Here is a 22,805-nt window from a genome sequence, read left to right as displayed (position 1 = left end):
CACCCCACCCGGCGCGTTCCTTTCTTCGATATTAGTTGAGACTTCCTCACCCATTCCGGTACTTTACTGGATTAGTAGAGAGTCCACCACTGGATCCTGAGATCGCGAGTTCAAAATCGGCAGAGGTAGTAGATTTTTCTTCTTCATCTTCCTGGCATACCGTACCTCCCAGCTTATGTGGAATCTGCATTTTCGCCCTTGGGCCGATGACTCAGTTGTTAGCCTTTTAAAGAATTATCATCAGCATCATTTTTTCCGGACTCGAAAGTCCGCACCAACAGATCTCATGTCCTCTTTCAGACCGTCTACTCACCGCTTTTCAGTTTGGTCTCGAGGCCATTGTCCATGTGGACTGAGTGTAAGAGCTCGCTTTGCGATAGTTTCCCGTCAGCTCTGGCCACGTAACCATACTACCTCAATTTTGCCTTTCTTTTGTCGGGAATTGGAGCAACTCTGAAAGTGTTCCTCACCTCTTTGTTCTTAGTTGGGTATAGTCGCGTGGCTCCCAGCGTCCATCTAAGCACGCGCATCTCCGTTACGTGCACGATCTGCTCGTGTCTCTCTGTCGCCGGGAAACATTCCATCCCATACGACATCAGTGGACGAACGACTGTGCGGTAGATCTTCGATTCGAGACACAGTGAACTCCCACTTGAATGGTAAATGGCGCAGTGACGTCAGCTGCACAGCGGACGAGCTTGTAGACTTGTGGTTGCTCTTTTGAGTTCCCAACAGTGGACCAGTACTAAGTCAGTTCTTGTTGCCGACCTTCTTGGACTACACTGCACGTTGGAACTCGTCATTCCGCCACTTGACCTGTTTGCCCATGAAACGCTTCCCTGGTTTCGTCACTCCTTCTATTTCTTTCGCACTCGATCGAATTCATGCAGCTATTATATTCAATGTATCCTTCACAAGGCGGTCAGTATTCAGGAGCGGACAGATGGTGTCCATTAGCACTGTTGCTTTGTCATGAAGCTTCCTCCACTTGGTGTGTTCTGTGGTGGTGACAGGTTGGACAGGTGGGTGAAGGTAAAGCTGGAATTAGGGAATCAGGGGTCTATGCTGAGAAGAGACTTTGTCTAATGGTATTTTGTCTAAAACAGTCCATTACTAGCCGCAGATTCTTCCTCTTCACCATCCCGTAATGTATTTGTGACTTGTGACGACTACTGCTATACGTGATAACGAGAGACAGCCGTTTCTTGAAGAACGTGTTCACTTTTGCCAAGCCGCATTCCAAGGCGTGTTCACCAGCTTCATGACGCACGCTAAATCCGAGTCCATCATGTATTCATTCGATACCTTGAGTAGCCAACATGGCACTGGATAAGACATGTTTGCTGGCGTCAGTAGAGTGGATGCACGGCTCCGATTCTGTCCAAAATCCATGTTGTTCATCTAGTGAGCATCCTACCTGTAATGCATAACAAGAGACAAAGCGCACTATTCTTGCTCCAGTCAAAATTTGGAAGCCAGTCAAGTGAACGGATGTACGGTTTACGTAGGTGATGTTATCTCACAATCTCGCGAAGGCGGCAAATGCCACATCATTTCTGCAGGATGTTGTGCCATAGTACAAGACCGTGTATCCTTCACCAATGTCACAGGTTTTCGCACCTTTCCCCTTTGTCTACTGGATACAGACAATATCTACCCGTCGTTTGCTTGAGTGATTCGGCCAACTCGCGGCTGCGTCTAGTCACTTTTCCAATTTTGATCGTCGCAAATCGGGTAATTTGGTCTCGCATCTTTTACATGTTCCAGCCTTGGGCAGGAATCCCTCGCACACGTCTGCACCTATCGGGCTACAACGGATTTCTGAAGGCTTCAGGACTTCAGGGTAAGTTTTTTCACTCGACTTCAATATACCAGACCTATTCAGTTTTTATAGTGACAACACATAACACGAAAAACAGAAGCAGAATTCGTGTGTGTTTACGTAAACATCTGCAGAGTATAGGCTACACATCAATCAGGAGGTACCGTAATAGTCAACAACTTCAGAAATAATAGCTGTACAAGGCAAAAACACAGTGCCTATAAATATGTTATTTTACAGGTAACAATTTTCTTGATGAAAGAAAATATAATCCGTCAATCACCGAGAAGATATAAGTATTTGCTTTGTTTTCCGGATCCATGTGGTCATACGCAAGTGGGGTTGGATGACACTTCTTGATAAATATATACCGTAGGCCTATAGCATATTACTGAGGGTAAATTATGTGAATGTCACACTTTGCTTTTGCATTATATCAGTGACTCTAATCACTAGTTACTTTTGGTGTTGGTTTATACCGCAACTTCAGTCATTAGCCCATTGAAGGCAGAGGAAGTTTACCTTCTTACGCCGGTACATATTTTTATAACTACCGCCAATCAAACAGAAGCCGACGTTTTGAACTGGAAATTAATAGTTACCGGATATGAGAAATTAATGGTTAAATAGTCCAGTTTTTACTACCTTATTACATAATCTCTCCAAAGTTCAGTGGTTTGTGTCCAAAATTGGTTCTACTAGTCACAAAGAGGGTGATTAATGTCTGCCAGGGTTATGTACCGGTACGTACTTTGGTAGTGTTGGCAAGTATCAAAGTACCTCAGGACTAACTTCGATGCAACTTTCTCGCAGCGGCCGATGGATAGATACTTATAAACACGATGTCGCTAAGGATGAGAGCTAGTTGGATATTGGACCAAGGATTTCATACTGTCATCTTATGTTCAAAGCGGAGCGAGCTTTCACCAGCTGATTGTACTGTGAAGTAATTCACAGAAAGTTGTCGATGTTTTTTCTCAGATCCCATGGCGAAATGGACATAGGCTAGTGATTTAATAATTCTCATTAACAAGCCCGAAATTAAAATACAAAACAACGAGCATTCGTCTAAACAGGCAGAGTAATATTGAGATATGTAAACGTTAGTCGATGAGCATTCCAAAATCAAATAGTCATCTAGTGGCATTCAGCATGCCAAAATAAAGCGATGTCTCACTGACGGTTCTAATGGACAGACCTGATTCATACCGTAGTACCAGTCATGTAACAAAAGATTTACCAAAACTTGGTGTTTATGCTGAATGCTCGACGAAGGCAGTTGTTCGCTTTCGAAATAAATTGATGAAGGATAGGTTAGTTAGAAAATCGGGCAACCAATGCCCACTAGTTTCAAAGAAGGTCTGCTAATTAATTTGAATCGGCTGAGGATGACAGATATCCTACTTGAAACCATTTATAGGTCGAGTAAAGACGATCAATTTGAAAGCACACTGGCAAAATAACTTATTTCTGGTCTCTCCACAGTCATTGTAAATTAAATTTATTTTCTTAAAATTGAAAAGTCAGGGGAAATGGACAGTGTGACACACTGAAGTTTAACTCAAGAGTAAAGGCCCACTAGTTATCTTAGTAAATAATTACTCTCCTGTCTTGAGCAAATTAAATGAAACAGAAACTTACTTAGTACAGCATCAGTCCAGGTATTTCAAGAAGTCCTTCGCTGGCACCCAAAGACACAGTGCTGGAATCTTGAGAAAGAACTCCGTGTGCCATTCTTTCCACAAAATTGCACCATGATTTATAAACAACTGTCCGGTATATTTTAATTTTGTCACAGATGAGATAGTAAACATTCAAGAAGTTCAAATTTTTCCCGGGGTTCGAGCAGCTGTCAGAGACATCTGTATTGATCCATCGTAGTTAGACAAATCCAGCTATTTCGTATGTAGCCGAAGTTTGTACTGCAGTAATATAATATGTTTTTTCTCGATTTTTTTAAAAACGTTAGTGTTGATTAGAACAAGATCGAAATCTACCACTATTATCAGACGATTCCTCGATGAACCATTCCAACCTTTCTCCTACCTCCTCAACTGTGAAAACAAGGAGTTATTAAAATATTCATTTGCTTACGAAATCTAGTTGAAAGTACGTGCAAAGTCCGCTAGATAACGTTCACATAGGCAGATTTCGATTGTCATTGCTTAGTAAAAGAACATCTGCAGTCACATTGGTCTAGGGATCTGGGTCTTTGAATAAAAGTATTTCTTGGACATTTTTCATCACTCAAAAGCAGATACTAAGTTTTATTCTTACTGAAAGTTTTAACAACAAAGATGGCAAGTTTGATTAGAAATATTGCTGGAAAACTCACTCTAATGAACGGACAGGTAAGTCTTATCATAACCCCGTCGTTCATTAAGGTTAGGTAACATCGATGAAATTCTATGATTTATAGTTGCATTACCAATACGTCCGGAGTCCCGATGCGCGAGAAATTATTAATGCGACATCTTAGTATGGACTAAACCGTTGTGGAGCAAAAAATGAACACAGCAAGTGCAAATTGATGTTGCTGTAACTTGATTTTCCCTTGCATCAGACTGGGCACTTTAGTAGATAGACTGTGGTTTTCTCTGTCTCACACTTGCAGAACAGAGACTCTACACAGTGGAAAACATGGAAACTCCACCGATGTTAAATGCACCGTATTCATTGTTCATTGTTGTCCGTCGTCTTAGGCATTGACTGACTGCAGTTCATATATTTCCTCGGTAAAAATGTACTCCGTACTACCTTACGTTTCTAACTTTCTAACGAAGTCGACATTAATGATGTCTTACTTGGAATGAGTGTCAGAGGAGAGGTGTTCTTTGTGATATCGAAGAACCCACCATCCTTCCCCCAGTACACTTACTTTTGTAACGTAATCAGGAGCAATACACGGCATCTTCCATTGATGAAGTAGCAACTTCCATTCCTGTTCGCCAACATAAAGTCGCATGTGGCACCATTTCCGTCAGTCATAATAACTAGATTCTGTTACCAGTCTGGGCAGAATAAAAGCACAAAGCGCTAGAGGCCTAATGCCGCCTTGTGGCTTATGCCCCCAGATCCCCTTTGCTTCTCCCTATTCAGGGGTCTTCTCTATGCCCTGCTCTAACCAATACAGACCAATGGTGTTTCCACAGGAAGCTAGAGGCCTAAGGTCCCTTAATGGCTTCTAATTGTCCCCATCCTCTGGTCTTGTCCAGGCCCTAACCAGTACAGACCAATGGTGTCTTCACAGGAAGCTATAGGCTTAAGACTGCTTCACGGTTTCTAACCTGGGGGTTACGCCCCCAGACTACCTTTGCTAGTCCCCATCCAATGGTCTTGTCCAGACACTGGTTTTTCCACATGAAACTAGAGGCCTAGGTATAGTTCCTAAGTAGAGAGGTTGGCAGCTTTGGGCACCGCTTGACTATATCAGTCGTGAGAAAGCCACGAGATGTAAACAAATGACAGTCATTCTGCGCGTACGTGTATGTGGTGGAAGTTTGGTAGTGCGGGTGAAAGTATTGATCTTTCCTCACATATTCTATTAACATAGCTACAAAAAAGTGCATGAAATTCTACAACTTTAAATGGCTTAGCAATAATTTCACCATCACATACCTACACTTCATGGTGTGAGTTACTGTAGTCACGTCCTAGTTCGTGAACCATGGGCAACGGCTGAGTGGCCTAGTAAGTGGTCCTGAGAGTCGGGATACCAGTTGCTATGGAATGGGAGTGGGCATCTCGGACATATTCTGTTATGGCCCTCCTTGTGCTCAGGTGGATAGGACTATACAATCCACCGGTGGTCCATAACCCATTAGAGGAGAGATCCTCACTTGGAATATGTGTAAGTAGGGTAGCATCCTGCTTCATGGATTTACCGAGCTCAGAACATTTTAAGCAAGCCTCGGACCTATGGGAGAAACGGAGTCCCACTCCCATTTGACAGGCGAGGGAATCCTTGGAAACTACTTGGCGAATGAAATGGAATTCAATGGGGAGCTATCAATATTAATGGGGCTTATGGAAGAAAGAAAGTAGAACTGGCTGAGTCAGTTAAAAGGATGCATCTCGACATGCTAGGAGTAAGTGACATTCAGGTAAGGGGAGATAACGAGGAAGAGATAGGAGATTATAAAAGTGTACTTGACGGGTGTTAGAAAGGGAAGGGCAGAGTCTGGGGTAGGGCTCTTTATCAGGAATACCATTGCACGCAACAAAGTTTCTGTTAGGCACGTGAATGAGCGAATGATGTGGATAGATTTGCCAGTTGGAGGAATTAGGACGAGAATTGTTTCAGTGTTTTCACCACATGAGAGTGGAGATCAGGATGAAGTTGACAAGTTTTATGAAGCATTGAGTGACATCATGGTCAGGGTCAACAGCAAGGATAGAATAGTGCTAATGGGCGATTTCAATGCAAGAGTTGGAAATAAAACTGAAGGATACGAAAGGGTGATAGGTAAATGTGGGGAAGATATGGAAGCTAATGGGAATGGGAAGCATTTGCTGGACTTCTGTGCAAGTATGGGTTTAGCAGTTACGAATACATTCTTCAAGCATAAGGCTATTCACCACTATACATGGGAAGCTAAGGGTACCAGATCCATAATAGACTATATCTTAACCGACTTTGAATTCAGGAAATCTGTTAGGAATGTACGAGTTTTCCGGGGAGTTTTCGATGATACAGACCACTATCTGATCTGTAGTGAACTAAGTATATCTAGGCCTAGGGTAGAGAAAGTGAAATCTGTCTGCAAACGAATAAGGGTAGAAAATTTCCAGTATGAGGAAATTAGTATATGGATATGATTAGTGAGAAGTTTCGAACAGTAGACAGTAAGCAGGTTCAGGATATAGAAAGAGAATGGGTGGCATACAGGGATGCTGTAGTAGAAACAGCAAGGGAATGCCTAGGAACAACTCTGTGTAAAGATGGGAAAAGGCAAACATCTTGGTGGAATGATGAAGTGAGAGCAGCTTGTAAACATAAAAAGAGGGCTTAACAGAAATGGCTCCAAACGAGGGCCGAGGCGGACAGGGATTTGTATGTAGATGAAAGAAACAGAAACAAATAGTTGTTGAATCAAAAAACAAGTCGTGGGAAGACTTTGGTAATAACCTGGAAAGGTTAGGTCAAGCAGCAGGGAAACCTTTCTGGACAGTAATAAAGAATCTTAAGCAGACCCTACACGGTCAATAAAACTGTCAGTACCGAAAAATATTGACAGTAATACTAACCGTGTGTGGACTGGAATGATGGAATGAAGGCCAGTACTGAAGCAGATCCGGATATCCTGATCTGCGAGCGTCAGTACTGTGGAGTGGTGGGGATACTGGCAGTTATACTGACCGTGTGAGTGCGTTTGTCATTATTTCTGTCGGTATTAACAGAGCAGCGATGGACGACAAATGTATCTCACCAAGGCCAAGTAGATGTGCTTGTGGAACCGCCAAATAGGCCTATTGCAAAAATTTATCGAGCTATATGAAACGCTGCCAGAATAAACGTAACACAATACTTCACAGGTTTCCACAACTGCTGTGCTGGTGGAAACTAGTGACATTATAGCGGAAAACTTTTAAGTCTTCAAAATTTCTACCAGTTGCAAGACACCACAATGTCACCGCTAATCCCTCTGCCACTGATAAACAGGTCTGCTTGTTTGTATTTTGCCTTCACAGAAAAGGTTCTGCCCGCCCCTGTGGTGTAGCGGTTAGTGTGATTAGCTGCCACCCCTAGAGGCCCGGTTTCGATTGTCGGCTCTGCCACAAAATTTGAAAAGTGTTACGAGGGCTGGAACGGGGTTCACTCAGCCTCGCGAGGTCAACTTAGTAGACATGGGTTCGATTCAGACTTCAGCCAACCTGGAAGTGGTTTTCCGTGGTTTCCCACTTCTCCCCCCAGGCAAATGCCGGGATGGTACCTAACTTAAGACCACGGCCGCTTCCTTCCCTCTTCCTTGTCTATCCCTTCCAATCTCCGCATCACCTCGCAAAGCCCCTGTTCAGCATAGAGGGTGAGGCCGCCTGGGCAAGGTACTGGTCATCCTCCCCAGTTGTATCCCCGACCCAGGGTCTGAAGCTTCAGAACACTGCCCTTGAGGCGGTAGAGGTGGGATCCCTCGCTGAGTCGGAGGGAAAAACCGACCCTGGAGAGTAAACAGATTATGAAGGGAGAAGAAGAAGAAGAAAAGGCTCTACCACTCTTATAATTTCATTCATTCGGAGATAGTTCTGAATCTTCTGCTTCGATATGTTGTATTTCCCTCAACAACTTCATATGAGAATACTCTTCTCTTTTCCTAAGCCAATCTTTAACCCATCGTTTACGTTTAACACTGCGTTTTGTGCAGTGCTAGTATGATACCTACACATGCCCGTCTTTTATGATCCATTTTGATAGAATACCGCAACTGCATGTCATAAATCTCATTCCGTATTGACGGTTGTTGGCTTTTTATTTGTAAAGTGAGAATACCGCAATGGTAAGCAAGTGCACTAATACTGACCAAAATATTGACAGTAATAATGATCATGTAAGGTCGCTGCAATGTTGATGCGTACTGTCAGTATTATTGACTCAGTATTACTGATCAGTATTATTGACCGTGTAGGGTCTGCTTTAGGAAGGGAGGGAAAAAGGAAATGAACAGTGTTTTGAGTAATTCAGGTGAACTCATAATAGATCCTGGGGAATCACTAGAGAGGTGGAGGGAATATTTTGAACATCTTCTCAACGTAAAATGAAATCTTCCTGGTGGTGTTGCGAACAGTCAAGCTCATGGGGAGGAGGAAAATGATGTTGGTGAAATTATGCTTGAGGAAGTGGAAAGGATGGTATATAAACTCCACTGTCATAAAGCAGCAGGAATAGATGAAATTAGACCAGAAATGGTGAAGTATAGTGGGAAGGCAGAGATGAAATGGCTTCATAGAGTAGTAAGATTCGCATGGAGTGTTGGTAAGGTACCTTCAGATTGGACAAAAGCAGTAATTGCACCTATCTATAAGCAAGGAAACAGGAAGGATTGCAACAACTATCGAGGTATCTCATTGATTAGCGTAACAGGCAAAGTATTCACTGACATCTTGGAAGGGAGGGTGCGATTGGTTGTTGAGAGGAAGTTGGATGAAAACCAGTGTGGTTTCAGACCACAGAGGGGCTATTAGGATTAGATTTTCAGTATGTGCCAGGTAATTGAAAAATGCTACGAGAGGAATAGGCAGTTGTGTTCATGTTTCGTAGATCAAGAGAAGGCATATGACAGGGTACCGAGGGAAAAGATGTTTGCCATACTGGGGGACTATGGAATTAAAGGTAGATTATTACAGTCAATCAAAGGCATTTATGTTGACAATTGGGCTTCAGTGAGAATTGATGGCAAAATGAGTTATTGGTTCAGGGTACTCACAGGGATTAGGCAAGGCTGTAATCTTTCACCTTTACTGTTCATAGTTTACATGGATCATCTGCTGAAAGGTATAAAATGGCAGGGAGGGATTCAGTTAGTTGGAAATGTAGTAAGCAGTCTGGCCTATGCTGACGACTTGGTCTTAATGGCAGATTGTGCCGAAAGCCTGCAGTCTAATATCTTGGAACTTGAAAATAGGTGCAGTGAGTATGGTATGAAAATTAGCCTCTCAAAGACTAAATTGATGTCGGTGGGTAAGAAATTCAACAGAATTGAATGTCAGATTGGTGATACAAAACTAGAACAGGTTGATAATTTCAAGTAAACTTATTTAGGTTGTGTGTTCTCCCAGGATGGTAATATAGTAAGTGAGATTGAATCAAGGTGTAGTAAAGCTAATGCAGTGAGCTTGCAGTCGCGATCAACAGTATTCTGTAAGAAGGAAGTCGGCTCCCAGATGAAACAATCATTACATCGATCTGTTTTCAGACCAAATTTGCTTTACGGGAGCGAAAGCTGGGTGGACTCGGGATATCTTATTCATAAGTTAGAAGTTGTTGTTGTTTGAGTCATCAGTTTATAGACTGGTTTGATGCAGCCCTCCATGCCACCCTATCCTCTGCTAATCTTTTCATTTCTACGTAACTATTGCATCCTACATCTGCTCTAATCTGCCTGTCATATTCATACCTTGGTCTACCCCTACCGTTCTTACCACCTACACTTCCTTCAAAAACCAACTGAACAAGTCCTGGGTGTCTTAAGATGTGTCCTATTATTCTATCTCTTCTTCTCGTCAAATTTAGCCAAATTGATCTCCTCTCACCAATTCGATTCAGTATCTCTTCATTCGTGATTCTATCTATCCATCTCACCTTCAGCATTCTTCTGTAACACCACATTTCAAAAGCTTCTATTCTCTTTCTTTCTGAGCTAGTTATAGTCCATGTTTCACTTCCATACAGTGCCACGCTCCACACGAAAGTCTTCAAAAACATCTTTCTAATTCCGATATCAATGTTTGAAGTGAGCAAATTTCTTTTCTTAAGAAAGCTCTTCCTTGCTTGTGCTAGTCTGCATTTTATGTCCTCCTTACTTCTGCCATCGTTAGTTATTTTACTACCCAAGTAACAATATTCATCTACTTCCTTTAAGACTTCGTTTCCTAATCTAATATTTCCTACATCACCTGCCTTCGTTTGACTGCACTTCATTACTTTTGTTTTGGACTTATTTATTTTCATCGTGTACTCCTTACCCAAGACTTCATCCATACCATTCAGCAACTTCTCGAGATCTTCTGCAGTCTCAGATAAAATAACAATATCATTGGCAAATCTCAAGGTTTTGATTTCCTCTCCTTGGACTGTGATTCCCTTTCCAAATTTCTCTTTGATTTCCTTTACTGCCTGTTCTATGTAAAGATTGAAAAGGAGAGGGGACAAACTCCAGCCTTGCGTAACTCCTTTCTGGATCGCTGCTTCTTTTTCTAAGCCCTCGATTCTTATCACTGCAGACTGGTTTTTATACAGATTGTAGATAATTCTTCGTTCTCGGTATCTGATCCCTATCATCTTCAGAATCATAAATAGCTTGGTCCAATCAACATTATCGAATGCCTTTTCTAGATCTACAAATGCCATGTACGTGGGCTTGTCCTTCTTGATTCGATCCTCTAAGATCAGACGTAAAGTCAGGATTGCTTCACGTGTTCCTACATTTCTTCTGAAGCCAAACTGATCTTCTCCCAACTCAGCTTCAATTTGTTTTTCCATTCTTCTGTAAATAATACGTGTTAAAATTTTTCAGGCATGAGATACTAAACTAATGGTGCGGTAGTTTTCACACCTGTCAGCACCGGCTTTCTTGGGAATAGGTATAACAACATTCTGCCGAAAATCGGATGGGACTTCTCCTGTCTCATACATCTTGCACACTAAATGAAATAACCTTGCCATGCTGGTTTCTCCTAAGGCAGTCAGTAATTCAGAGGGAATATCATCAATTCCAGGTGCCTTGTTCCTATTTAGGTCACTCACAGCTCTGTCAAACTCTGACCTCAAAATTGGGTCTCCCATTTCATCAGCATCAACAGCCTCTTCATGTTCCAGAACGAAATTATCTACATCTTTACCTTGATACAACTGTTGGATATGCTCCTGCCATCTTTCTGCTTTGTCTTCTTTCCCTAGAAGTGGCTTTCCATCTGAACTCTTAATATTCATGCACCTAGATTTCCTTTCTCCAAAGGAATCGCCTGTATTCTTTTCTGCCCTCTTCATTTCTAGCATTCTTGTATTTTCTTCGTTCATCAATCAGGTCTAGTATCTCCTGAGTTATCCACTGATTCTTAGTTGAATTTTTCTTCCTTCCTAACATTTCTTCAGCAGCTCTACTGACTTCATTTTTCATGACTCTCCACTCTTCCTCTATAGTGTTTCCTTCAGCCTTTTCATTTAGTCCTTATGCAACATGTTCCTTGAAACAATCACGCACACTCTTTATTTTAAACTTGTCTAGATCCTATCTTTTTGCATTCTTTCCTTTCTTCAATTTCTTCAACTTCAGATGGCATTTCATGACCAACAAGTTGTGGTCAGAGTCCACGTCTGCTCCTGGGAAAGTTTTGCAATCCAACACCTGGTTTCTGAATCTCTGCCTAATCATAATGAAGTCTATTTGATACCTTCCAGTGTCTCCAGGTCTCATCCACGTATACAGCCGTCGTTTGTGGTGTTTGAACCAAGTATTGGCAAGGACTAAATTATGATCAGTGCAGAATTCAACCAGCCGACTTCCTCTTTCATTCCTTTGTCCCAATCCGAATTCTCCTACTGTACTACCTTCTCTTCCTTGGCCTACCACTGCATTCCAGTCTCCCATCACAATTAGATTCTCATCACCTTTTACATATTGTATCAAATCTTCTATCTCCTCATATATTCTTTCAATTTCTTCATCATCCGCTGAACTAGTAGGCATATAGACCTGCACTATTGTTGTGGGCATTGGTTTGGTGTCTATCTTGACGACAATAATTCTTTCACTATGCTGGTCGTAGTAGCTTATCCGCTGCCCTATTTTCTTATTCATTATTAAACCAACTCCTGCATTTCCCCTGTTTGATTTCGCGTTGATAATTCGGTAGTCGCCTGACCAAAAATCCTGTTCTTCCTGCCAACGTACTTCACTTATACCAGCTACATCTAACTTTAGCCTATCCATCTCCCTTTTCATATTCTCTAACCTACCACAACGATTCAAACTTCTAACATTCCACGCTCCGACTCGCAGAATGTCAGTATCCATCTTCCTGATGATCGCCCCCTCTCGTGTAGTCCCCACCCGGAGATCCGAATGGGGGACTAGTTTACCTCCGGAATATTTTACCCGGGAGGAAGCCATCATCAGTACATCATTCATACAGAGAGAGCTGCATGTCCTCGGGACGTAGTTACGGCTGTAGTTTCCCGTTTCTTTCAGCCGTGTAGCAGTATCAACACAGCTAAGCTATGTGGAGTATTATTACAAGGCCGTATCAGTCAATCATCTAGATTGCCGCCCTTGCAACTACCGAAAGGCTGCTACCCCCCTTTCGATGAACCATTCGTTAGTCTGGTCTCTCAACAGATACCCATCCGATATGGTTGCACCTGGGGCTCGGCTATCTGCACCATTGGGACACGCAAGCCTCCCCACCGCGGCAAGGTCACATGGTTTGCAGAGGAGGAAGTTAGAAGTAACAGACATGAAAGTAGCGAGAATGATTGCTAGTACAAACAGGTGGGTATAATGGCAGGAGGGTACTTGGAATGAGGAGATAAGGGCTAATTTAGGAATGAACTCGATGGATGAAGCTGTACGCATAAACTGGCTTCGGTTTTGTTGTCATGTGGGGCGAATGGAGGAGGATAGGTTACCTAGGAGAATAATGGACTCTGTTATGGAGGGTAAGAGAAGTAGAGGTAGACCAAGACGACGATGATTAGACTCGGTTTCTGACGTTTTAAAGATAAGAGGTATAGAACTAAATGAAGCCACAGCACTAGTTGCAAATAGAGGATTGTGGCGACGTTTAGTACATTCACAGAGGCTTGCAGACTGAATGCTAAAAGGCATAACAGTCTATAATGATAATGTATGTATGTATGTTTGTATGTATGTATGTATGTATGTATGTATGTATGTATGTGCCTACACTCATTTGAAAAAGGGAATTGCACCCCATGGAGGAGTCATTGCAGGGGTACATAAGTGGGCCCAGTACATTGTACTATAAAGAAAACACCAAAATATTTTACTACACCTAGCATTGACAGTGGGGTAGCAATTGCTTGGAGGTTGTGGTTAGTATTGTGTTGGACCATGCGTAGCACAGATACAGGTTACAATATGTTGGGCACTGAGGTATACAGATGTCAGATGATCTGCTGAGGAAGATCCTGCAGCAGCTGGTGCAACTTACCTTCTAAATCTGTCGTAGTTGCCGTCCAGTCGGATCCTAAACATTCTCGATGAGCGAGAAGTCTGGAAATCTGGCTGGCCAAGGAAGCATATTGACATCACAAAGGCAGACCAGAGATATCTGTGCTGTGTGAGGCTGGGTATTATCCTGCGGGAAAATAGGGTTGTCAAACTGCACGAGGAAGGAAAGCACACATGGTCGCAGAATTTCCTGAACGTACTGCTGCACCATCTGGGTTCCTTCAGTCACCATCGATGGGGAGTGGGAGTCATAGGAAAAGGCACCCCATAACTTGAAACCTCTCGTCAGGGCAGTATGCCGCTTTACAGTGAAGCGTAGATCACTGCACTGGCCAGATTCGAATTTGGCCTTCGTCTGAATCCAGACAGAAATGTGATTCGTCGCTGAACACCACTTGTCGCTAATCCACAAGCTGCCATGCTGCCTGTTGTACCTCAGGAACTTCATCTCAGATGCCTGCAACCTTGATGAGTCCTTCTTAGTGAGGGTGCAGGTTTCAATACCATAGGTTAAAATTGGTATTAAGTAGTTTGAATATCATCCACTTTGATTTTGTAGGTAATTTGGGATCCCAGAGGAATATTTGTTTTTTCTGGTAAAAGTGAGAGCTCTTCTGCATTCTATTTGACACCTCCTTTGTGCCTAGTGCATCCGGAGATGATATTCTGGAGAGGTACCGGTATGTAAAGTTTTCTACACTACAGTGGATGGTTTCCTAGCATGATATTTGCTGGTAGTCCTTCTCGATGATGCTTATGTCGTAATGATTTGGTAGATGACGTAAAGGAAGCTGTTACAACTGATTCTGCTTTACTTGCCGCCTGCAGATAGTAGAGGTATATCCTTAGCTGCTGTGACATCTCTCTGGGTGGTGGACAGCTACGACTGTGTAGTGCTTACAGTCTGTCCCATGATGAAACAATCCTCGCTGTTGGTGGTCTGCTGGGATGGATCTGTCTGTGCACCCTCACGTTCCCACTGCTCCAATGCCAGCACACAGTGTAGTGAGATCACTTCAAGTGGCGAGCAGTGTACTGAAACATCCAACCTGCCTGTCTTAGTCCGACAATACAACCCCTTTCAAACTCGTCTAGCTGGTCAAAGGCTTGTCGAGTGTGCTGTCAGGGCACATTGCATATTCACTCAACTTATCTCCATGGCTCTCACTGTTGCTAAGGCCTTATTCGGTGTCTTGCATCCGTGAATGAGCGAGGGACAAATAAAACCCCTAGCGGCACTTCTGCACTTTAAACAATTGGCATTACATGCAAATGACACATCTCAGTCCATGACGATACTGTGTGGCAACCTTCGTTGTAGGCCTACTTTCACAATTCGTTCATGGAAACTTTTTTTTTTTGCAGATGTGTGTATATCTATTAAGTTATTTCATTTTAAACTATGTACTTTTCAAGGATGATGACTACTGAGAACTGTGATGTAGGATTATTAGGAATGACAAGGTGAAATAAAAGTTGCTTACTTGAAAAATGTGATACCTTTGATTGCTCATTCTCATTGTTCAAAATGGAGATCTTGTTTTTGTGATAGGCTACAGAGTTTGCTTTATTTTGCACCAAATCACACATGGTGGCACGTAACTATCTTTAACAGTTTTCTCAAATTGCAGGTGGATCATCTGTTACAGGTGATGGATGTACTGTAGGTCTTGTGTTTCCTTTTTCCTGAGAAAAACAAAAAAACAAAGCATGTTTCGTGATAAGTTATCCAAAAGTGAAAAGTGAAATGTTAGAACTTGAGGAAACACATTCCAGCCATTTCCTCAAGGTTTACTGCAAAAAAAAATCACATGGTGGTGTTAACTTGCATGATCTGGGTGGCTATTCTGACATCTCGTGACTCCCAGTTCATTCATGGAATTGCTGGTTCCTCACCCCTACAACCGAGCAATTTGGCCATGCTGTCAGGGGCGTACAGCTGTGAGCTTGCATTCAGGAGATAATGGGTTCGAATCGCACTGTTGGCAGCCCTGAAGGTGGTTTTCTGTGGTTTGCCATTTTCACACCAGGCAAATACTGGGGGTGTATGATAATTAAGGCCACAGCCGCTTCCTTCCCCCTCTAGCTCTTTCCTGTCCCGTTGTCGCCATAAGACCTATCTGTGTCGGTGCTACTTAAAGACATTTGAGATTACAGTGTGGCTTGGCCATGTGGTTAGAGTCATGCAGCTATGAGTTTGCATTCGAGAGATAGTGGGTTCGAATTCCACCATCGGCAGCCCTGAAGATGATTTTCCATGGTTTCCCATTTTCACACCAGGCAAATGCTGGGGCTGTACTTTAATTAATGCCATGACTGCTACCTTTGCAAACCCTATCCCTTTCCCATTCCTCTGTTGCTGAAAGCCTTCGATGTGTTAGTGAGACGTTAAACAAATAGCAAATAAAAAGTAGGTCTACTCTGCTGTTTGAATATACTAATTCTCTCTCTTATCTGTCCCTTGTTCTTTCAGTTCTCTGTCTTGCTCATCAATTTTCTTACTTTGATAATCAGTTTTCTTACTTAGTTCCGCCTGTCACCCGCGGACCCGGGTTTGATTCCCGGTTGGGTCAGGGGTTTTTAATTGTAAATGATTAATATCCCTGGCCTGGGGACTGGGTGTTTGTGTCGTCCTTAACTTTCATTTCCTCACATTCAACACTTTACACTTCCGCAATTTCCAAATACACGTAGGTTCCTAACATATGGTGCAAGTAGAGGCAAAAGATCTTTCTAGGTCGATGCCCTGAACAAATAGCATTAAAAAAAAAAATCACTTAATTTCTCACTTGGCTTGTCAGTGCTAGTTTTAATTTCTTTTACTCAATCATCAATTTTGTTATTTAATTCTTCACGTAATTCTTTAATGCTTGTTTTAAATTCCTAAAACTGTTATAAAATAAGGTCTCCTATTTTTTTATAAGTAGGCCTACAGAACTCTGTTCGTGTGGCTGTTGGTCACAATATTATGAAGAGTGTTTCCCGCGCTCGCATTTAAACATGTGCATACCGCGCTGTGGCACTAAGTCTCGGCTTGGCAGCCGTTGAGAATTGAGCTCCCGTTGGATGAGAAAGAAATTGTGAAGGAACGATGGCCTGAAGAATAGGACAAGAGAAAGTCATAAAAGGAGGAAGGACTCCTTTTACACTGGATGCTCTAATATCCCCAGAGTCAGAAGAAAACTAAAGGTGAAGGCCTGCAATATCGAAAGCCATAAAATTGATCATTACGTTGACTATTGTTTGTTGCGATGTGCTTCGTCTCTTCTGCTGCCACTCATTTGTGATAGACGGGATTACTGCTGTGTTCTGAGTAGAACAGCCTGCCTGAATATTGGCGGTAAGTAGGTGGTGGTGGTGGTGGGGGGGGGGGTGGATAACTTTCTTTTTTAGCATTCCATTTCTCTGGTTCATATGTTCTGATGACTACTGGTACGTGACACACTGGTTCATTATAGTATTCCAGCTATTCGATCCCTGGTCTGGGTCACTGGTAGGAATGAGGAGTGTGCACTTTTAACGGTAAACGGCAGAGCAATGTTCACCGCTGTCTGTGGTTGGGTCATTTCAGCTCTGGAACTTGCTAGAACGCTAGTGTAGTACTGTTCTTGAAAATTGAGAAACTGTGCAGTTTTTAATTTAAACAAGCATTTCATATGATAACATAGCTTTTAACCACAACATTCCAGTCAGTTAATATTGTATTCTGACAAGAATTTTGACATCATTGTATGACCTATGTTGAGTTCAGTTTAATTTTTGTGTCTGTTACAACATCACCGGAAAATGGATGGGTGGGTTTTAATGAAACTTTGTATTTCAGCTTAGAATAAGGTTGTATAGGATCTTGGCTATAAGTTGATAAAAAAATTTCACCAGCAGGGGGTGCTTCAGAAGGGGCTTAAAACATATCTCTCTTACGGTTGCTTGGACATGAAAGTAGCTCATAATGAATTTTTGTTCTATACAGTGACAGTCGTGTGAAAGTGTGTGTCCCATTTCTCTACAGGGTCAGGTGTTTATTTATTGACAGGAGACGTTACCCAAGGCATTACCAACAATTTCGAATTGCTCTTCTCATCCATGCGTAATATAGGAGGAAACAGAAATAATCTCAATGTAGAATAATTCAGTTAGCAAAAAGGAAGTGTTTACTGGGACAAATTGTTTCATCAACAGGAAGTGATGCTTCTCTTATTTATGTACTATGGTTCCTTCTGAGGACAACTCTTGTACTGATCATGATTGCTACGCTACAAATTACGAGTCATTCACCAAGTACTCTGAAAATGATGTTGAGTAGATAGCAGATGTCATCAGTGAGGTGGGAAAGAAAATTAAAAGCCACAACTGTCTGAGGGTAATGTTTGCTCAGCATTCTGAAGAGAAGAAAGTACTTATTGCCTAGAAAGATATAAAATACAGTCTCTTTATCCAGCTCATGATGTTGTGAAATGTCACGTGGCTGTCAAAGAGTTCAGATAAAAGTCACTGTCGCGAAGATGTAACATAAACCTTATGTTAAAGTTAGGGACTGGAATTCTCTTGTCAGTTGCTGGGCAGCTGTTTTACAATAACGATCATTTATTTACTGCTACAGAGTTCAGTGAGGAAACCCATTATGCCAGCATGACAAAACTTCTCTTTTAAATTAGACTGCACCACAGATGCAGAGTTATTATGCAAGAGCTGAAAGGAGTAACCTGTTTAATAATAATGTTATTGTTTTTACATCCCACTAACTACTTTCTGAACACCTTCAAATACCACCGGAGTGACTCAGGATCAAACCTGCTAAGTTGGGGTCAGAATACCAGCGCCTTAACCGTCTGAGCCAATCAGCCCGGCTTGAATTTGTTTTTCGTAAATTTTGTTTCCAGTCTGAGTTATAAAACTGTTATGTAGAAAGGTCGCCTTTGAAATGTTTGATAATTCATTCAAGTGTGTTTAATTTTTTTGGCTGTTTAGATACACATCATAATCCATAATCTTGTACTGTAGGCCTACACTCTGTTGCATGTTGATAAATTGGAGATGTGTGGATATCTTCACATCTTTGTAATAAAATAATTATTGATTTAATCATTTTCAGCAATATACCACTTCTAGGAAAAAAAAAAGTTACGTGTTTTGTTTCTTCTATTTTAAGTTACAGTACATTGCGATTCTGTAGCGAACCTCTGCTTAAGCAAAACTTATACGCATCAGATAGTTATGCTTTCTATCCAATATTTTCATCATCAACTCAAATAGTCTCTGTTATACTTGATGAATAAGATCTATGTGAAAATGTCTCATTTTCCAACTTTGTTCCACACTCGCCTACACAGCGCTCCACCTACTGAGGTACATTTAAGACATGGCAGTCGCCAGTTCAACTTTCTTCAAAGGTGGCAGCGTGATAGCGTGATAGTATTATATTCTAGCTCGTTGATTGTTGCACAGCTGTATTCAAATCAACTAACATAGAGCCTAATTTATTCTCTAGATATCCCTGCACTTAAGTGTTTCAAGAACTTCTGTCTGGGCATTTTCCTGTGATTACACAGATAGCCAAAATTGAACTGAACCCAGTGTCAACTTGTGTACTTAATCTGGTATAAAAACAAAGTATGAAGAAAAGTTTGGAGTTTACAGACAAAATTGTAATTTTATTTATATAGGTGTTGCTGTGAAGCTTTTAACAAATTTTCTTCTTTTTCAGAAGGCCGTCATAAATTCTGTTCTACAGCGTGGTTTCCGAACAAGTAAGTAGTAGTATTTAATTATTCAAAATAAATATTCTTCCCTGATTACAGTTCACATCTAACTTGATTGTTGAGAATTTTTTTGAAGTGTTTGGATCTCTTATCAGTTAATTAATTTATCAGAGTGTATGTCTGGGTCGTCAGATCCATTGTGCTAAGTAATGAGATATGATTGTTCTCCTAGGCTTCTTACGGACATTTCCTTGTTATTAGCTAGGTTTAACACTAGCGACCATGCGTGTAGATGGGCTTCCATTCTTCTGAAATTGTCCAAGGCTGTAAATTCTACAGGTGTGAGAATAAGATTTAACTAAAATTCCCCTACCTGCCATTTGTATGGGCTTGGTTGTAGCTAGATGTTTGCTGTACTGTGTAGTAAAGGGAGATCCTACTTGTGTGTTTGAAGGTCATTTATGGTAAATAATTTTGAGTAGGCTTACATCATAGCATTTCAAACACAACTTTTCAAAGTTTAAGCCTACTGTTTAATAAGCTTTGTAGTGAAAGTGTCAATAAAGGATGCAGTTTATTACACCAAGAAACAATATGATAGCTTGTAAATTAGTTAGTAGCTAGCATAAATTGGTTTATGTGCAGCATGTACCACTTTCATAATCTGTGTTTCTATCATGATAGAGCAACAAATAGGTTGAAATTACTTTTTAGTTTTTCAGTTTATTTACTGAGAAAGAACAGAGCAATTACTTTAGCACTATTCACTAGATTGTATGCCAAAAGCCTTGATTAAATTCCTAACCTCTTCGCAGTGTTCATATGGAGTGAGGGCATACGACACTGCTGATTGTGATTCGTCCGTCGGATTGAAACGTAAATGTTTGAACAGATCTCGTGGTGTTATTCGACAGAAGTAGGCTACGTGCCTACATCGAGTTTCATGCCTCCTTACCTCATTATAATCATCTTGCTCCCAGACACATAGGTCACCCATGGGCAGCAGGTGAGCTGAATATGTCCTCAGACACTCCTGGCACCAAAGGCCAGACAATTAAATAAATAAATAAATAAATAAATAAATAAATAAATAAATAAATAAATAAATAAATAAAACAATCAATCAATCTCCTTGATCAGACAATGAATAAAATAAATATGAATAACCTCAAGATCCTTATAGGGGACTTAACTGGGTAAGGAAAAGAAGTATTGAGATGTAGTAGGAAAGTGGGCTCCTCATAAATATAATAAAAGAAATGGCCAAAGACTCATAGAAATTTGCAGAACCCATGGACTAATCTCCAAATCTACATATTTTAAAAGAAAACTACACAAACTTAAAACTTGGAAACATCCTGATTGGACAAAAGGCGAATGGCAGCTAGACCACATATGTATGGACAAATTCTTTCACAGGGCCGATGACCTTCGATGTTAGGCCCCTTAAAACAACAAGCATCATCAATTCTTTCACAAGGAAATCCACAATGTTGAAGTTCTAAGGGGAACGGACACTGGTTCAGATAATTACTTAATTTAAATCAATATTAAATTTACTCCTTTAAGAAGAAAAAGACAAGATGGAGAGAAAAGGACATACGACCCTCATCAGTTAATCCAGAATACCCAGTATCGGCAAAGAACAGGAACTACAAGACCAGCAGACAATTTTGTGACCTAAATACCAATTCTTAAACAGAATGCAGAAGATCTAGCTCCGTGAAATCCAAGGAAAAGACATGCCTGGTGGACCTCTGATTGTGATAGAATGCATGAAGAAAGACATCAAGCTTGATTGAAATTTCAAGCCCACAAAACAGAAGAAATTGCCACTAACCTCAAGAATGTCAGAAAAGAATTCACCCAAACTATTAGAAGAATTAAGGGAAAATATCAAAAAGATTTAATAAACTACATGGAGGAAAATTATTACAAAACCAATTCTTGATCAAGAGTTAGATGAATACCAGGGGGGCTTCAGACCTTGGAGAAGCTGCTCTGAACAAATAACAACTTTGAAGCTAGTCATAGCATATTACAGAAAATGAAACAAGCTCCTTTCAATAACGTTTATAGATTTCAACAACGCTTATGACTCCATAGACCATCATTATTAAAAATCTTAAGACATTTTGGACTTCACCCAAAGCTAATAAAATTGATTGAACTTTAACTAATACAATTTCTAAAATTAAGTTCAGAGGAGAACTTTCTGAACCATTCTTGGTAACAACTGGTTTAAGACAGGGTGACGGATTGTCACCTCTTCTTTTTAACTCTACCCTAGAGTACGTTATGAGCGAATGGTAAAAGAACTACTAAAAAAAATTAAAATTGGAATCCAGAAGGATGACATACATTTCAACTGTCTAGGATTTGCTGATGATCTAACTCTTCTGGCCAATGGTATTCGGGGAACAAAACAACAAATAAAATCTTTACAGGAAATAGCTCAAATATTGGTTTGAAAATTTCTTTTGAAAAAGCAGAAATTATGCTAACTCAACTTCCGCTTGCAAACAAAATTAAGCTATGAGATCAAGAAAAAAATTTGTAGAAAAATGTAAATATTAAGGTGAAATAATCACATATAACGTGAACGAGATACCAGCATGGCAAAATAGAATAGATAAACTGGTTACAGCACAGCATGTTACCAAGAATATAGTGTCTCTCAGTAGCAACCAAAATGAAACATTACAAAACAGTCACCCAGCTATAAATTACATAGCATGTGAAACATTATTCAAATTAACAAACACAGTTGCAATAGATAGAGTACTCAAGTTAGAAAGGAGAATAGTGAGAACCTGTTTAAATAAAAATTATCAAGTAAATGGAGTCTGGAGACTAGCTTCCAATGAAACAGTTTATAAAAATAATAGAACCTGTGACTAGCACAATGAAAAAGAAACAAATATCATTCTTAGGGCATCTAATATGGTCCCCAGAATATAGAATCAGTAGAAAAATTATGGAAGAGTAAGAGTAAGAATAATATTAGATGGATCACAGAACTTAAAGAAGGCATGAGAGAGTTACATATTACAATAGAAGATCTAAAAAATATAAAAATACGCTGAACATATTGAAAGATAAACACACTAGACTACAGACAAAAATCAACAAGCAGAAAACAGGAAGAGTGATTCCAGAAGCAGAAAGAAAATTACGTTCGGAAAGGATGGAACAGTATTGGGCTGATGAAAATAAGAAAAACCTCCATAAACCTAAGTAGTCCTATGTTGGCTAAAAAATTAAAATAAACAGTAAATAAATGTGCATTACTTCCATGTCCTGGGTTGTGTTCTGGGAAAGAGGTTTACTAGGTACCTGACCACTACGCACGCACTAAAGAGTCGTAGTTTTGCAGTG

General features: G+C 40.8%; 2 protein-coding genes across 2 annotated transcripts in view; one reads left to right on the top strand and one right to left on the bottom strand.

The window, feature by feature from the left end:
* The window catches only part of LOC136877540 (dnaJ homolog subfamily B member 6), a 337,737-nt gene extending 333,856 nt beyond the window's left edge, over nucleotides 1-3,881 (bottom strand). The window contains exon 1 of the mRNA XM_067151663.2: nucleotides 3,464-3,881. The gene's annotated coding sequence lies outside the window, so the exon portion shown is untranslated. The remainder of the gene's footprint in view (nucleotides 1-3,463) is intronic.
* A 103-nt stretch (nucleotides 3,882-3,984) lies between these two features.
* LOC136877539 (peroxiredoxin) overlaps nucleotides 3,985-22,805 on the top strand; it is a 71,737-nt gene continuing 52,916 nt past the window's right edge. The window contains exons 1-2 of the mRNA XM_067151662.2: nucleotides 3,985-4,173; nucleotides 19,433-19,475. Of these exons, the coding sequence (XP_067007763.2) occupies nucleotides 4,120-4,173; nucleotides 19,433-19,475 (97 nt within the window). The 5' untranslated portion in view covers nucleotides 3,985-4,119. The remainder of the gene's footprint in view (nucleotides 4,174-19,432; nucleotides 19,476-22,805) is intronic.

This window comes from Anabrus simplex, chromosome 7, assembly GCF_040414725.1.
Source record: "Anabrus simplex isolate iqAnaSimp1 chromosome 7, ASM4041472v1, whole genome shotgun sequence".
In the NCBI taxonomy this organism is placed as follows: Eukaryota; Metazoa; Arthropoda; class Insecta; order Orthoptera; family Tettigoniidae; genus Anabrus; species Anabrus simplex.
Note: the sequence above shows the minus strand (reverse complement) of the source record. Positions and strands in the feature narration are given on the sequence as shown.